At 44.7% G+C, this 17692-nt stretch overlaps 2 protein-coding genes across 7 annotated transcripts in view; both read right to left on the bottom strand.

Annotated features, from left to right (window-relative positions):
* MAML2 (mastermind like transcriptional coactivator 2) overlaps positions 1 to 10816 on the bottom strand; it is a 342775-nt gene extending 331959 nt beyond the window's left edge. For both annotated transcript variants that reach the window (XM_038568227.1, XM_038568228.1), the window contains exon 1: positions 10273 to 10816. In XM_038568227.1, the coding sequence (XP_038424155.1) occupies positions 10273 to 10785 (513 nt within the window). In that variant the 5' untranslated portion in view covers positions 10786 to 10816. The remainder of the gene's footprint in view (positions 1 to 10272) is intronic.
* A 4905-nt stretch (positions 10817 to 15721) lies between these two features.
* CCDC82 (coiled-coil domain containing 82) overlaps positions 15722 to 17692 on the bottom strand; it is a 34184-nt gene continuing 32213 nt past the window's right edge. For all 5 annotated transcript variants that reach the window (XM_038568221.1, XM_038568222.1, XM_038568220.1 and 2 more), the window contains one exon: positions 15722 to 16673. In XM_038568221.1, coding sequence (XP_038424149.1) covers positions 16608 to 16673 — 66 coding nt within the window. In that variant the 3' untranslated portion in view covers positions 15722 to 16607. The remainder of the gene's footprint in view (positions 16674 to 17692) is intronic.

Here is a 17692-nt window from a genome sequence, read left to right as displayed (position 1 = left end):
GGAGTGCCTTGGTCCTCTGCATGTGGACACTCATTCTTTAGCTGGCTACACAAAGTCCTCTGTGTGGTGGTCTAGTGCTCCAAAAAGATTCTTTTTTTTTTTTAACTGCCTTACTGAGGTATGGTTGACACATAAAGTGCTATGCATATTTAATATATACAACTCTGTAAGTATGGGGTAAGTGTACACCCCTGAAATGGTCACCACCATCAAGGCCATAACCATATCTATCGCCTCCCAAACTTTTCTCCTGACCTCTTCATTATTTTACTATTATTTGTGGTAAGAACACTTAACATAAGGCTCTCCCTCTTAACAAATGTTGAGTCAAGGAGGGCTTCTTAAAGTTCATTCTCACAAGTAGCACAGTGTCATTTCTGTCACATTCTACTGGTTAAAACAAGTCACAAGGCCATTCAAGATTTGGAAGGGGGGCAGCGATGGCATCTAGTTTTCAATGAGAGGAGTAGTAAAGTCACATTATGAAGGGGCATGTAGGAGGGAATCACTGTGATCATTAGAAGACAATCTAGTAGGCTCTAAACTCCCTGCTTTTTCCACTACCAATATGTTAACAGAAATTCCCAAATTGCCCCTATTGTTTTTATAGATTTGTAAAAAGGTTCTTAATAAAGGGCACCTTGGTGAGCACAGTCGGTTAAGTGTCTGACTCTTGGCTTCAGATCAAGTTGTGATCTCAGTGTCATGATCTCAGGGTGGTGAGATCAAGCCCCAGATGGAGCCCCCTGTGCTCAGCGGGGAGTCTGCTTGAGACTCTCTCTCCCCCTCTCCCTGTACTCCTCCCCCCACCACACATGCTCTCTCTCTCTTTCTCAAATAACTAAATAGATCTTAAAAAAAAAAAAAGTCCTTAATAAAAGGACAGCTCTTTATAACCTAGAATAGTAAACTTGGGTTCTTGTCCAGCCTCTACTACTCTTTTAAATAGGCTTTAATTTTCTCATCTGTGAATAAAGAATTTGGTCTGTTTTCTCTCTAAAGGCTTATGCTACCCTATACATTGATAGAATAACATCCTATTTTCAGATCAGTATGAACTGGCTCTCTTGGGAGCTGGGCAGGATGGAGATGAGGAATGACCACAGATGAGAAGGCTTGTATTTAGCATCCTCCCTTTCATTGCTGTGGCTGCAGGATTTGGGAGGCAGTGAGCAAAGGAAACTCCTTTGCTCCTGCAAGATTTTGCCTTCACAATCTTCCATGACCTGGGTGCTGCCCTGACCATTTGCATTTATTACATGCTAAGCCAGCTTGGGTCCTCCAGCATTATACCAAGGATTAGAGTACAAGTCCTTGCTCTAAGGGCTTCCAGACCTAGTTAGGAGAACTATTGTTGTTGTGCACAACAATTCCTATGCAACACACACACTTACACCAGCTAAGCAGACAGTGGAGGTGAAAAGGCTCCTGAGCTGCTCTCTTCCTGAGGGAAATGGTTAGCTGGGAACTCTCTCAGAAAGATATTGTTGCCTGTCTATGGAAGATCAAGTTCCCAAGGAGAAAACTAATGTTTAATTTAGCACAAAGACAGTTCAGAATCTCTCTCCGGGGGACTGAGCCTGCAAACAGATCCCCATGCAAAGAATCTAAGCGAGAAAAGGAAGGTCTCTCTGGTGCAGTGGCTACAGGACTTGGGCGCAAACTTCACTGAACTATTGCCTCCGCCTGCTGTTTCTGTCAGGAGGACCGCTGCTCTTCCTGTTTACTCTTTGGTCTGTACTTTGTACTTTTTCAACACTTCTGTGAAACAACCAAATGGGATAACACCACTAGCATATGCTTTTGTTGTCTGAAATTACATAGTGCAGTGTGGCAATCAGATGTGCAAGCCTTAGCTGGTTTAGTGAGTATTGGTCCACTTAGGTGAAAAACAGTACCAATAAAAAACTAAGTTTCTCACCTGCTTAGCCAGAGAATGCTTTTATTTTTACGTAATCTAGACTCCAGAGACCTCCAGAGATGAGCAGTGTACATTCTTAAGTAATGGTAATCATCATTCCAAAGACACAGTACAGGTACATTCTGTATTCTATTAAGCCACTCCTTTGCACTCTGGTTACCACGGCTTTAAGAGATTATCCTGTGTACCCCAAAGATTCCTGGTACATTATTAGAAGTTGTTGCAAACTTTTGCCTGAAGTAAATTTTCAGAAAAGGAGAAAACCAAAACAAACAAAACCAAACCCAGGCATGTAATTAACTTTCCATTCAAATCCAGCAGAACCACCTGAAGAGAACATTGTCGTACAATGAGGATTCCAGGTGTTGGACTTCAGGTGGGTGACAGTTACCAGTGTTGCTGGGAAAGGCCCACAAATAAAACTGAGCCACATTTCTGATGGAAGAGGATTTGTAAAACCATGATGTGAATGATTTCCTATCAACATACGAACCTGCCATGACGACTCAGGAAGCAAGAACCCTGGTAAAATAATATAAAACAAAAGAAACCCAACATAAGTTGACTCTACATTTCCTAAGAATATTACACTTCAAGAGGAAGATGGGAATTAAGTGTAAATGATGGGGAATAAACACACTAACAAAAAAAATTTGACTATATTCTTTGTTCTGAATTAGAACCAATAAATCCATCCTTGCCCAGACATCATCCACCCAACAAGACAATTCCTATTCTTAACCTGTCACCTTCAACAAAACATCATGCTTTTGATTAAGAATTATCCTCAACAAAAATTACTTTGAAGCCTCGGCAATATTTTCCTCATGTTTCTTACAGAATCAACCTTTAGGAGGTACCGAGCAAAGAAGAGATTTTAAGCTAAGAACCACATCGAGGCACGAAATTTTCCACATGTTCCAGGTCCAGGTTGGGAAGAGGACAAAGTCCTGTTGCTGTTCATTTGAGGTTGCAGTGAGTTAACTGATTCCGTAGTGACTTGAGCCAGGGACCTGGCTTTCAAAAGCATAATTTTAAATCTCCACAGCAGGGAACTTCTAACTCCTTGTGACTCTGTGACCAGATTCACTTAAGAATTCTTCATCAAAAAAAAAAAAAAATTAAATAAAAAAAAAAAAAAAAGAATTCTTCATCAGTCTGAATTAATAATTCAGTTAAATTGGTAAATTTGGACTAATCAGTTCTAATGATTCCAAACTCTCAATAAACAGTTTAAATTTCTCATTTACCCACAAAGCCTACATCCCACACTTGCTAGGCAACTGAATGGAAACCTGGCCTCTATTCCAGAAGAAGTCAAATAAACACTCTAGTTAAGTTCTAGATCAGAGGTCCTAGAATCCCAGGAATGGAAGGGATATTAATTGACCCTGTTCTCAAGAAGAACCCTATTAAAACCCATGCCAGGGAAATGTAAATCTATCCCAGATGACATCTCCATTTTAAATTATTTCAGGAAACTGGATGAAATGGCATCCATCACTAACCATTTTAATTAATATTAAAGAGAAAGGCCATGCCCCCACAAAATATCTCTGATACATTCTGAAGATGGAATCCTGAACTGGAAAAAAACATGAATCTGACTCAGGTATGTCACTTTTCACAATAACAACAACAGTGAAATTTTATTGAGCCTCTATTAGGTGTCAGGCAATAATCTCATTTAATCAACAATCCGAAGTAGTTCTATTAATATCATTCCATTTTATAGCTGAGGAAACTGAGGCAGGAGAGTTTAATTAACTTAACCAAGTGGTAGAGTTGTGATCTGAAACCAGGTCGTCTCACCTCTGATCCCAGGCTCTTAACATTGCCCCCTTGCCTCCTTAAGTGAACTTTCACAATTCTATTTCCAACCCTACCCACACATTTCTTAGCTGTAAATACAAAGAGGGCAAAGGCTGTATCAAATTGCTGACCCTGGATACATGAACTTTCATGGCAGAGAATTACTGCACAACAATTCTTTATCAAATTAACAGATAATTTCCAAACTCTATAAAGCACCCACGTCCACAATCTGATATAAAATTTCAGGACTTCTGCTAAAATTATTAAGACCCATGGAGAACACAGTGCATGTAAATACTGCTATTTGCCCATTTCCTAGTCATTCCTTCAGCACTGTGGTAGGACCCAACTCTCTAGCCTTCTTTAAGACTTGTGGAGAATATGTGAACATCTCTTTTCATCCCCTCTATAAGGAAATGGAACAGCTTTGATTCTTTCTCATCTGCTCCTTAGATACGTGTAGAAAAGGGTCGAAGCTGGCAGCTATAGATAGGGGCCCCATTCACTATGGTCCGCATCCCAACATCATGCCTTCAATCATAAAGTATTGGTTTTTCTCCTCTGCCATCTATTCCATAGGGTACCTTCCCCGTGCCATGCAGACATGGACCAAATAGGGGAAAAGATATCCCACTGAACCTCAGGGCAAGTCAAAGATATGGAAGACATCTGCATTTAAAAAGCAAGCAAGCAAGCAAGATCTCAAAGGTTATCTGGAACCACAGCTTCACATTACTTTCTGCTCACAATTTTTTTCTTAAATGAAAAGACTTTTTCCAAGTTTTGTAAATAAGTAAACTCATCTGTCAGAAAGATAAGTTTATACATCAAGAGAACACACTTTTGCCCCAGGGCAATTCTTACTGGCCCTGGAAGGCCTGGCCAGCCAGGAAGAGAGGTTTGTGTCCTCACTACTGCTTCTTTTAGCTTCTCTCCTGTGTCTAGCTAGCATGCTCTTAAACCCATCTCCTTCCTGAGCCAAAGGCCATGTCATGTTGTATATAATTCACCAGGAATAAGGGAAGTGTGTAAACAGCAAGGCATTAAGCAGCTCAAGGGACTTGAGGATAGGTGATACAGAACACCTAGGCAATGTGCTCTGAGAAGAGGCTGCTGGAGGAGAAGTGTAATACTTGTTCTCAAGTGTATGAAGAATTATTATTGCTTCAGAGATGCTGACTCCTTTGAGCTTTCCTCACTCTACCATTTTCCAGGGTTACTGATGTACTCTGGCCAGAGCTTTGGCCCCTCCGGGCAGTGGATCAACCTCACTACTTACACCCAGTGCTGCCAGGCAGGCTCCACTCTGTCCCACACCTGATGCTCATACCCATCTGCACCTAGCCACTCCCACCCACGTTTCCACACGCACCCTCTTCCGAGGCCCCACTGGGGACCCACACAAAGCTCTCCCTGAGCCAGCTTTCATGCTCTCTCCTACCAACTCCTGACAGGACTCAACGTTTTGAGCATCTACCGTGTGCCGGGCTCTGTGCTGACTGTTCTGCTAAGGAACACTGGCTCTGTTTTCCAGGTGAAGGTACCGATGCCCAAGAAGAATAAGATTATTTCTAGTTCATAAAGATAGTAGGTGTGAAGTGGGATCTGACTACTGGTCAACAGATAAAATCTATGTGCTACATTCCTCCATTTGCTATTTCACTAAAGCCTCAGCCTCCTTATTTGAGAAGTGGGGCAAATGTTGCTCATTCACCAGGTTTGTGTGTGTATGTTTTTTAAGGTATTATATAAAACATAAAAGTGCCTGATACATCTAGGGCTCACTAAATATTTATTCCTTTTTTTCTTCTGATTTTCTACATCAGTTTTGGTCCATCCTACCTAGTTAGTACTTGCACTGTTCCTTTATCCAAGTGGTCTTGATGTGCCCAGTGGCCTGGGGAGCGAGCAGAGACTTTAGCCATATTTCTCGATATTCTCCCACAGAGCCTGTTTGAGCATGAGGGAAATCAGAATGAAAATGAAGAAAGAATTTGGAACTGTTTTCATTAAACATGATCCAGCCTATGGAAGTCCTGGACATATAGAGGCCTGGATTAAAGAACAGGGAAGTAGTAGAATTCATTCAGGATAGCTTACTTGCCATGCATGGCAGAACTGATGTTTTGTTTTTTAATTTCCATCCAGGCTTTTCGAGATTAAATAGCAGCACTAAAAGCAAATACATATAACAACAATTAAAAACAAGAACAGCTAATCATAGCCGCTCTTTTAATCATATTTAATTATTATATCTTAGAACATCTGAAACCCATGTTTTTCTTGGTCCTTAGGAAAGGTTTACAGGCATAGGGAAGCCACACAATATTAAACCTTAAGGTTTAGAACACTAAGGTTTGAAAAACATCACCTAATGAGGACATTATTTCAAAGCACACAAATGCCTTCCATAAACAAACACTGACCCAGACAAGCAGGGCATCTTGGTTGACATAACAGCCCCTGCCATCAAAGCCAGCTTTCTGCCCATTTTTGATAAAGGATTATATACCAACTTCTCTCTCCACTTGAACTCTTTTGCCTTTGTGGGATCTTATATTTACTTGAAAGAAGTGGTAGGAAGGTCCTGGAGAGATAAGAACTCTCCCGTTATTACTTTGTTCTGGAAAACAGAACAAAAATAGGTCAGTTCTTAAGGAAATGATGGCTGCATATATAAATAATGTAAACACTCCTATCACTGTTCTGGGGAGGATATTTATCATGTAGACAGCTACAGACACCCAGATCTGGCCAATGAACTGTTTCTGTTCTCAACCCCCCACTTAGAGCTCTCAGATTATGAATTGTCAATTGGAAACTTGATTATTATCAGTTAAAAATAACCAGAGAACTCTAGCAATGATTTAACTTGTTTGACTTTCTTAAGCTAACAATTAACATTTTAGACTATTGTTGACAAAATATTTAACTTTCCCATGCCATTTGTGCAAACGACTTTTCTAATATTCCTTAGACGCTCTGGTGGACACACCTTTCCAAATCTGCTCTGGTCCATGCAGAGGCCCGTAAAGGACATGCACGCAAAGATCCCAAACACTTTCACAACACTGCACATTTTAACTAGGATTTCCTGGGACCTTCAGGAACACTTAAGTACACTGATAATTCAGTCTTATCTTGGCAGCACTCAGTTTGAAATACCAATCCCACTATTTACAATAAAAGCCATTTCACCATTTAAAACAGACAACTGAAAGCTTAAGTATACTTTTAATCCCTGGAAAAACTGGTATTATGATTCGTTGCTTAGTAGTTTATTATTAGTAATACTAGTGGTAATGCTTTGCATTTCTGTAGTGCTTTATATTTCCTGAAGCCTGTTCCGAAACACACATTCATTTGCTTCTCTCAACAAGCTAGGACAGCAATATTGTCCTCCCTGTTTTACAGATGACTGCTAAGTAACTTGTCCTAGGTCACCCAGCTGGTTAGTGATCAAGCAGGCACAGAATCGAGCATGCGGACTCCTGGTCTGATCTGCTTTCTTTCCTCCACACTACATTAGAGAAAAGATAATCTTTAAAGCCAAAAGATGACTTGGAACCACTTATCTATCCATCCTAGCAACACAGTCTATGCAATAGAAAAAAGAGCTTGTCTCAGGCAAAAGGGAAAGATTAATAATGAACCGCAGAAGCTCTAAACCTTACTGTTCCATGGACCAGCAATTATTCAGTTTCACAGTTCATTCAAAGATTCAAACATACTTCACTAGAAAATGATTTAGTACCTAAAGCCTGCTCCAAGTGGTTAGAAATGCAGATCTGCTCAAAGCCCTATAATCCAGACCCTCTGAAAGGCCCTGTTCCTGCAGTTGCTGTAGCAATGGTACTTCCCTTGAACTTGAAACGAAGAAATTGGCTGAGTAAGGGCTGCAGAATTAGGCTCTCAATGTGGAGAGAATTAGAACTGGCTTGGAAGTTACTCTTGCATTCTTCTTGAAACTTAGCCTATCAATAAAACTCAGACATTATATATTTCTTGTGGTATAATAGCCCTCAAGTCAATGCTATCCCACAGACCAGAAGTTCTCCTTCCATCCACATTCAAATACTACTGATACATACAAGGTGTTGTACTGGCAGGTATGCAGCATCCAGAGCGTTCATCTGAGGACACAGTGACTATCTGATTTTAGATGATCAGTATTCCCTCTCCCTCTCTCCAAAGGAGCTTTATGGCATGTGACTTAACTATTAAAGTGCTACATTCAAAACACCCAGCAGAAATAAATCTGGTTACGGACACAGCAATGAAATTAAGAATTCTGACACTCATTTCTGCACAAAGGCCCCTTTAAATTGTGTTTCTGAAAACAAGAGGAGCCCGCAAGAAGTGGGACCTGCAGATCTAAAGGGCTAGATGAATCACTCCCAAATGCCCAGGCCTCCCTCAAACACAATGTTATCAGGTTAATACAGTACTTGCATCACCACCTCTGAGTACCATGCTGAGTAACAAAGCTCCAAATTTAGAAGCTAAAAAGGAGAAGGGAATTTCCAATAACCAAACCCAGAGTGGCGGGTGAACCTCTGCAATGCCACACGTTTTCAATGAAAAGCAACCACCAGAAATCAACTCTTCTTTTCAGTCCCAACTCACACCGACCTCTCCTCATCACTGTGCTTGGGGTCTCCTCCGAGGCAGTGTTTTAGGAGGTGGCTGGTGACTAGGAGGGTTCAGATTCTCTTTTAGAACAGGAGTGGTACAACAGCCACATTGTAAGCCTTCAGTCGGGAAAGGCAGGACACCGTCTTTTCACTTCCTCCCGGTGTGGCTATCACTATGGTAAAGTGACAGTAACCTCTGAGGTTGGTTTCATTTCACATTCCAGAGCTCCCCTACCCACTCCAGCCTCATTTGCTTTCCATGTTGGAGCAAAGCAAAAAAATCTCAAGAACATTGTCATGAGCAGACATGCCACCTTCATTGCAGGGGCTGGGATGTGAGTGCCACCTCCAGTCTTGGCACCCAGGTCAGAGATCATTCTTCTCCACTGAAAAAGGCTGGGTGCCTCGTTCCCTGTATCATCCCCAGAAACACTTACCAGGAGACTGTGAAGCACACAAAGCAGTATTATTGGGAGACTTGCAGACAGATTGTAAGTTTACTGAGGACAATCAAGGCATTTAGATACTTTTGGCTGCAGATGCCAGTGACACACACATACATACAAACCTCATTCTTCTCTCCGTTCGAGTGATTCCCTCCCCGCCCCCGCCCTGAACCCCCACTCCCATTCACCTCAGCAGCTCTCTTTCACAGAACAATCTCCCACTGCTCTCCTAGGGGATTCCAGGGAGAGGTGGCCACGGAACAGGTGGTAGGGAAGGGAAGTCAGGCCTTGAAGCTCTAACGTGACCCTACAGGTTAACTGTAGTCAGGGATGAAACAGCATGACGAGGTGCCCTCCTCTCCTTTGGGCTTTTGCGTACTTTGAGACTCGCGTGGCCGTTTCCTGTTGCTGACTTTCATTAGGGTCTGGGCAAACTGGAGCTGGGCTACACGCTGACACAGAACCTCCAGGGCCCCACGGACGGCAGAAATGGAGGCGGCCTGTTGCGCTGCGGGGCAGGGCTCCACCTTCCAGCCCAGGGCCACTGGCCCAGAAGCTACGGGAGATGTGGGCACCGGCAGGCAGTCACCTGACCACCACTGGCACTGACAGCCAATGATTCAAGGGATACTCCCTCTGGGATGGGGTGTGTCTGTGCCTCTGAGGAAGAACTCCCGGCCAAAAACTTAATCAGAACTTTCAGGTTTGATGCCCTATCGCCAGGAGTGGTTGAAGACAAGGTACTTCCTAGGACAATGGCCTGGGAAACAGCCCCTTCCTTGGTGCCTGCCCACTTCAAGGGAAGCTGCCGGCAGACGCTACCTGACTGTAGCGCCTGGGCAAGGCACTGGGCTGGGGCAGGGGGAGTCCATGTGAAATCAGACCCTCACTAGTCTTTGGGATGTTTTCTCCACATTTCACTTTTGGCTGAGGGGACACTCACAGAACTCCTTTGTGGTAGAGATCACCACTTATCGTCTCTTGACGCAAGAAAGGGCTGCTCGGAAAGGGGCAGAGGAAATGGGAAAAGAAGGAAAAGGCTCTGATGAAGATCAGTTGGACTGATTAGGCATAAGGGCTGCAGAGTGGCTCGTCAGGCCTACTCAGAACTGGCTAGCCCGAACAGGAGGATCGGACACTGGGCCTTCCTCAGTGGCTCGCTCGGATCTTGCCAGCCTGGAGCCACCTCTGGACTCCAGAGAGCCTCTAGAAAACTCGGGCTTTTTACCGCCTAAAAAGCACCCTACGAGTGTAGGAAGGGCCATGAGTGAGCACCAGCAGAACTTGATGACTGAAAGTATAAAAGTGCACGAACTGCATACCCGGTGGCCTTGGAGACAGCCAACACCTTGGCCCTTGTCACGGCTGTCCACGCCACACCAGGCCAAGGTGAGCTCTACCCTCACCGAAGGCCAGCGGACCACAGCCAGAATCATGAGAAAACCAGGCACCTTACCGCAATCAGGGCTGAGTTCCTCTGGTCCCCAGGGGTTGAAGCTTGTGGCGGCTGCTCCCCGTCGATCCCACCACCGCCACCATTATTGCCACTGCTGAGCAGGTGCTGCTGGTGGTGATGGTGATAGTCTGGCGGGGGTGGTGGGGCTGTGGCGGCGGCTGCTTGGGAGGCCGTCGGGGGGGCAGCAGGGGCCGGTGGGGGGGCCGTGGTGGTGGTCGCGGTGGCAGCGGCCTTGGCGTGTTTGCCAGCCTTCCTCGCCCCCTGGCCGTGCTGCACCAGGCTCAGGAGCTGCAAGGTGCTCTCTCGTTCCCGGTCGGAGCTCTCGGCCCGGCCACGTTCATAGCGGCCTTCGCAGCTCAGGTGGTGCTGGCGGCAGATGGCAATCCGAGCCCGCAGGCGCTCCACGATGGCGCTGTGCACCCTCGGGGTGACCGAGCCCCCTCCAAGGAGCCCCGCCCCGGGGGCCCCCCCCAGCCCTCCTGCGGGGGCCTGTGGGGGCGCTGTGTCCCCCATCTCACCGGGTACGGTGCTGCCCGTGGGATGGGGAGGTGGAGGGAGGCTCCCGCTGCCTCTCGCAGGCAAGTCTGTTTTTGACAATGCGAGCCCCGTGCTCAGGGCCACATGGACAGAGGTCCTCGGAGGCTGGGGGGCCGCGGGGAAGGTGGGGGAGGGGAGCGGGAAACCGAGGTGAGGAGACAGAACAGAACCGATGGCACCCACCGGATTAGCTGGAAACAAACCCTTGTCAACTGGCTCTAATTGCACCTGACAGCCCTGGAGAAGTTGGACGGAGTCGGTGGCCCCCCGAGCAGGAGCAGCAGCAGCAGCAGCAGCAGCAGGAGCAGGAGCAGCAGCAGGAGCAGCAGCAGCAGCAGCAGCAGCACGCGGGCGGGCCCCTGGGCACGCTGTCGCACAGCATCTGGGGCTAGGGCGGGAGTTCGGGGCTCGTCCAGCCGAGCCCGAGCCAGGCAGCCGGGGAGTGGAGAGGAGTTAGTGGGGGGCCGGGCTCCCCCTCACCTAGTTGTCTCAGAGAAAATTTTATGGGTACGTTTCTGCACAGAAGCCCGTCTCCAAGACGGCTACGCAACCTGCAGCTTTGACTTTTCTTCGGCTTAGAAAAAACGTGCCGTTTCGGGAAATTTTCGAAGTCCGTGTTCAGCATGTACCAAAACCAAGAGGGGCTGCTGTTGGCTTGTAATTTGTCCTCCCTTTCCCCGGGCTCGGCTGCTTTCTCCTCTCTGGGGACCGCGGGATGGGGTCTCCTCCCGAAGGGCGGAGAAGGCTTTTGGGTTGTTGGCAGTGTCGGTCACCGGACTCCGGGCCGTGCTTTCTCTGGGGCTCCCCGCGGCACCGTCCCTCACCCGGTCCTCGGCCTCCTGGCCCGGGGGGCGCAGCCTCAAGTCGCAGCGCGGGCGCCGAGGTCCCTGAGCGCACGCTCCTTCCCGCCCCCGGCCCGGCCCGGCCCGGCCCGGCCCGCCCGGCTCTACCCTCGCTCGGCGCCGACACGCAAACTCCTCCGAGAGTGGTTTACACACGACGGTCAAACTTACAAACTTGCAGCGAATTGCTCCGAGTCCTGTCCAGCCACTTTTCTGTGCACTTTTGTACATCCCATCCCGGCGGGCGGACCTGCGGGTCTGCGCCCGCAGCGGGCGACGTGCCTGAAGCTCTCGTACCGCTCCGCTTTATGGATGGAAAAAAAGTAGCTCGTATTTTCCTTTCTGTTTCCCGTCTGTTGTTAGCCGCCTCGCCGACACCGGCTGCCCTGCCCGAGTCACGGCGGCACACAGGCTCTCATTGTGCTCGGACGGCAGAGGGAGAGAAAGAGGGCGAGGGAGACGGCGAGGGAGACGGCGGCGAGGGCTGCGGGCGGGGGCGGGGCGGGGGCGCGGGCGCGGGCGCGGGCGCGGGCGGCGGCGCGGGGCTCCCTGGCGGCCGGCGGGCGGCACTGCACGAGCGGGGGACCGGGCACCGGGCACCGGGGCGGGGGCGGGGCGGGGGCGGGGCGGGGGCGCACGGGGTCCGGGGCTCCCTGGCGGCCGGCGGGCGGCACTGCACGGGCGGGGGACCGGGCACCGGCCGGCGGGCACCGGGCAGAGCAAGGGAAGCGCGCGGGTCCGCCCAGCGGCCGCAGCGGTGCATCCCGGGGCCCGACCGGGCAAGGCTCCCTCCGCCCGGCCTGGCCGAGGGGGGAAGGCGGGGGAAATTCCCCAGCCCCGACACGACGGCTCCACCGGCTCAAAGTGTCTAAGAAATTCCCGGCCAGGGAATGTATTTTCCCTCTCAGACCCACAGCACGCCCCCCTGAGGATATCATCTTCGCGTTTCAGTGCGTTGTAAATGACACCACTGAGCACCCTAGCGAGAGCTGGGGGAGCATCGAGGAAGTGTTCCCCGTAGGAATAAGGACCACGGGGGTCTGTGCCGCTGGGAGGGGGCGCAGGGCGGGGGCAGAGGGCAGGCGAGTGTCTGTCCGTCCACCTGCCTGCCTGTTCCTGTGATCTCTGGGGGAAGTCGACTGGCTGATTACAAGCACATCGGTAGGAATAGTTAAAAGATTTTATGACGGTGAAATCACCAATACCAGTTCTACAAAAAACAATAAAGGTTTTCCTTTGAAAATACAAGATTACCCATGACAGACGACTGCAGGATCCGAGGTCTCCGTGGCTATTTGGCTTGCATATATCGGGAGGAAAATCAACATGTAGCAGTGGAGTTTCAAGAAGTTTAATAACAAACCAAATACATCAGTTACACAGACTGTTGTCTCATCTTCACGTGGTCCTGCCTTTAAGGTCTCAAAGTATGGAATGGATTGTGCTTGTCATGATCAGTTATGGAGAATACATTCGGGTGAGCACAATATTGGGATAGTTAGGACCATAAGTATGGGGTGTCCTAACTTGGAAGTCAGTGGATCTGAGGTCTCAAGCAATGGGCCTTCATTAATCTAAACCAACTCTCCCATTTCAGTCAAATGGTCCTTCTCCAAACTGACCTATGGATGGAAATGAATGGGTGAAATCAATGCAAACAGTTGTACCACTGGATTTATTTACACTTTAGTTCCCAATAGGCTGGCCTGCTTTAGTCCATTTTATTTTCACAAGTTCTGGAATGTTTGTTGGGAATTGGGGACAAGTATACTGATGGAATATACCTTTTTTTTCATTTGGACTTCTTCCCTTAACCTTTCTAAGGCTGAGTTCCTCACTACTCAAATGGGGAAAGGCAGAAATATATTTTTGTTAGGTATGCAAATTTGGAGAACGCTCTCATGAGGTGTCATTAAAAGTCAAAGGAGTTTTGATCATTTTATATTTGATTTTAAGTTGTATTCATTAGACATTATCTTTCATTACTACGGGCACTTTATATTCAGCAGTTGTACTTGATGAGAGAAAATGTAATATTTAAATTTAAAACGCTGTTCACCCGACAGTCATGCTGTAGCATTGATTTTCATTAGTAACACAGAATCCTCAGTCAAATCCACTATTTCTTTCTGATAAAAACTTTGATTTCCATGCTAGACAGGGACATACCTTAAAAACTTGTCAAGCAGGAATTTAATACATTTTCATATTATAATCAGTGGTGTAAGTCACTTTTTTGGAGTGTCTTTTGTATATATTTTTCCTTCACAGCCATTTAATTTCAAGCTGTAATCATTATCATCCACATCCTCATTTCCATTTACATCAGCTACTATTTAATCACTGTTTCAGGCACAGTACTTCACACAGATCTCCCTTAATCCAGGCTTGAAAGATTAGTATTATTAACCTCATTTCAGAAATGAGGAAACTGAGGCTCACAGAAATTATACTACTTATTTGCAGCTCATGTGACTAGGAAGTAACAACTCAGGACTCTACCTCAACCCTGATTTCAAACCTATGCCCTCTTAACCACTGCGCTTGCTGCCTCAATATAGCAAAGCCACAATTACACTGTAATCAGCTTGCTAGAGTCTAAGGCAGTGCTGTAATGCCTTCAAGGAATGGGCAGTGAATAGAACTATCCCTCTGAAGATGAGAGCAGACAAGTGAGAAAACATGATCAATTTTATCTAACTGCCAATAAAATAAATGCTTTTTGTCCTTGTTTCCCTCTCCCTCTTTTTATGCTGTTGTTCTCCAACCCTGAAGCTTCTGTGTAGCCATATGATTCTTTCACACATTCCTTTCCTTTTACTTGTCCATTTCTGTCTTCTTCATCATCTCTACTAACCAAGGCCACCTGACACCACTGTATTAAATGCCGAGGTCTAAAAAGTTCATAGACATGTGAGAGTTTAAGTTTATAAACTATTATTTTAGTATTATATTGAGTAAATGATATCGATGGTTATGATGATGATAAAATAATACAGTATATCATGATACCTGTAAAGGTTAATTCAGTTTTTTTTTCAACATTTCTTTCTGATCAACTACTTGCTTTTGGGCCCTAAACCATGCTCATTCTAACATCCTAACAGCCCGTCTCTCTGTTATCCTTTTGGTGTTACCATATACCTAAATGCCTCTTGTGTTCTTCAAACACCCACTCTAGAAGTTTGCTTGGTTGCAGTAACCTCAGACATTGGCAAAACTACTCTTACTAAATTTCCTGATCCACAGTCAGAAGGCTGTTCCAACAGGAAAAATGTTGCATGCCAACAAGAAGCCTGATGTAGGAACTGGGTTGGCTGCCATCATTAAGTCCCTCTAATTGATAGTGCTTTATTTTTTATGACTTAAACGCATGGCATGTGAAGCAATATGTAAATTAATTTCAAAAACTCTCCAGATGGAAGGAGTTCTCACTCTTCGGCATTCTCAAACTTGTCTGTGGTGTCATGCACATATGAGAAGCGATGCTTCCAGGGTCATTAGAGATACTTTACAGATCATTCACTTTCATTTTCCTTGGCCTGCCTTTTTATAGGCCATTCCTTACCCCTTCCAACATGACCGTTACTTTTCCTCCAGTTCCGTCTTGCTTCTTTTCAGCACGGTCAGTTCATCTGCAACTTTCAACTGTGGTTTCACTTTAGTTAAGGATTATTTCTGTATGCTGGAGAACTAAGAATAGAGATACGTGACTGGAATTTCCATTTCACACTTTGCAAATGGTACGCACCCCTCACGTGAAACATCGGCATCAGTATCTTTGGCATGCTGTGAGCTTTTCCCACTCATTTTGCTTACGACAATAGGGATAATTTCAGAAAATTAACTACAGAAAATATTAAGTGATCTCTATGTAAGGACTCAATAAAATGTAGCTTTTTATGTATGCACATATATTGAACTCTATGCATGAACCATATAATAAATAACTAAAGCCAGGTTCAATCAACAGAAGTCAGAAACAAGTATCTAAAATTGTACAGTAAAATAGATCCTACTACGATACTACTCATAAGAATTAAAGATACAGAATACACAGGGTCCATTTGGTCAGTATGACACCATTTTACTTTATTATATTATGGGGAAACTTAGATGTGCAAAGCAGTGCAGATGCCAAAGTATGCTTTTAAACTATTTTTGGCTGAATTTGACTCTCTGAGATCTTTGGATTGTAATGTAAATACATATATGGGAAAGGTTATGAATAAAAATAAATAAAATATATCTTAACCATTAACATGTACACAAATCGAATAAAAAATCAAAAGAACATTATGAAGCATAAAAAAAACGTATCACAAAATTATTCCTGAATGTGAGTGTTGAAAGCCTCCGGAGGCCTGAGCTCTGTTTCTAAAGGAAACTTCAGAACCGGAGAAAAGCACTCCTCTTTAGAATGGGTAAATTACAGTCTGATTCTAACTCGAGGGGATTGAACTGAATGAAACATGAGGTTTCTTCCATGGCCCACTGATATAGGTAATGACAGTAATAAAGAATGTATCAGTGCAGATCATTTAATACTGTGAAAGGATAATAAACAAATCTGGCCAGGGATTCAATAACAAATACATGTAGATGTTAGTCTGGACTCATTTTTAAAATACAGTATTTGCCTACTAAGCTGACAGGACATGAACAGCTCATTTACTGATAATCATCTGTTATAAAGGCCTGTTTTAGAACTTTAAAATACTCTTTACTTAAAAATTATTGGGCTTATGTCTTCTATGTACAGCAGACAAAACTTTTGTTTAACTGTAGAGTGCCATTTCATGGAAACTGAGATGAACATATGTTTTAAACAAGATATTTGCCATGAAAGTACACATAAAATATATAAATACGTCACATGATACAGAGAAACAAGACTCATGATCTTCACATTTACAGGAATTTATAAAATCTTCTCTGAAGGAAATGTGTTACAATTCAGTCAAACTTCTCATCTTGAAAGTAATCCGCCAAATTTAGATATTCTTGAAGTTGACCATATTTCTGTGTATACAATAAAAAAGCTAGTTATTTTACTCAAAGCAAAGAAGATAAGGTAGGCCTTTTCAATCTATAGACACAAACAGGAACATGTTCATTTCTCCTTTCAGGATAATCATGAATAAAAATCTTATTATAAATAGGGACACAATTTCAAATAAGCATTTCTAACTCATAAAGTATTGGAAAGAGAACAAACTGAACATATTAATCTCATAATGTTCTTATACATTATAATTTTTCTATTATCATATTCATAGAAGTATAACAACTTCAATAACTTATTCAACAAAAATTTGTTGAACACATAACATATATTAAATATGTTCTCATGACTGTCTAGGTACCAAAAAAAATTTACTTTTTCTGTCCCTAAGGAGACCAGAGTTCAGTAGTAATACACCAATAACAAGGGCCATAAAGAAGGTTCAGAAGAGTAGCCATGTGTTAGATGAGGTGATCAGGAAAGAGAAGCCCTTAAGCTGTCCCAGGAGCAAATGTGCCAATCTTTGGTTGGCAAAGATTTGGTGGGGAGAGTTTTTTGTAGGAGCCACAGTCCATACAAGAGCGAAAAGGCAAGTATGGGATTTGACTATAATTTCTTAGGGAAAGAGAGAGAGGTAAGACTGAACCAAAGAGGTTGTGGTCAGAGAATAAAAGTATGAAATGTTAGGTGAAGGAGTTTAGCAAAAGTGCAACAAACAATGTGAAACTGCTAAAGTGGTGTTGAGGCAGAAGACGGACATGATATGAGACGTTATTTAGAGAAAAATGGTGAAACATCCATTCTAGTCATGAGTCTATTATAATAAGTTAGGTAATGAGGTCCCAAATTTGAGTGACAGCAATTAAGATGATGAGTTAAGACCAAGGGAGGACAAGATAAAAGAGGAGTCAGGATGATCTGGAAATTCCACAGATGATTTGGAAAATTCAAACTGCTGATTTCAATTGAGGAGCTTAACTGACCGAATGGTTTCTTTACCCTACTTATGAACTCTGGTTCTACTCTCAATGAAGGA

Source organism: Canis lupus, chromosome 21 (genome assembly GCF_011100685.1).
Source record: "Canis lupus familiaris isolate Mischka breed German Shepherd chromosome 21, alternate assembly UU_Cfam_GSD_1.0, whole genome shotgun sequence".
Taxonomy (NCBI): domain Eukaryota; kingdom Metazoa; phylum Chordata; class Mammalia; order Carnivora; family Canidae; genus Canis; species Canis lupus.
Note: the sequence above shows the minus strand (reverse complement) of the source record. Positions and strands in the feature narration are given on the sequence as shown.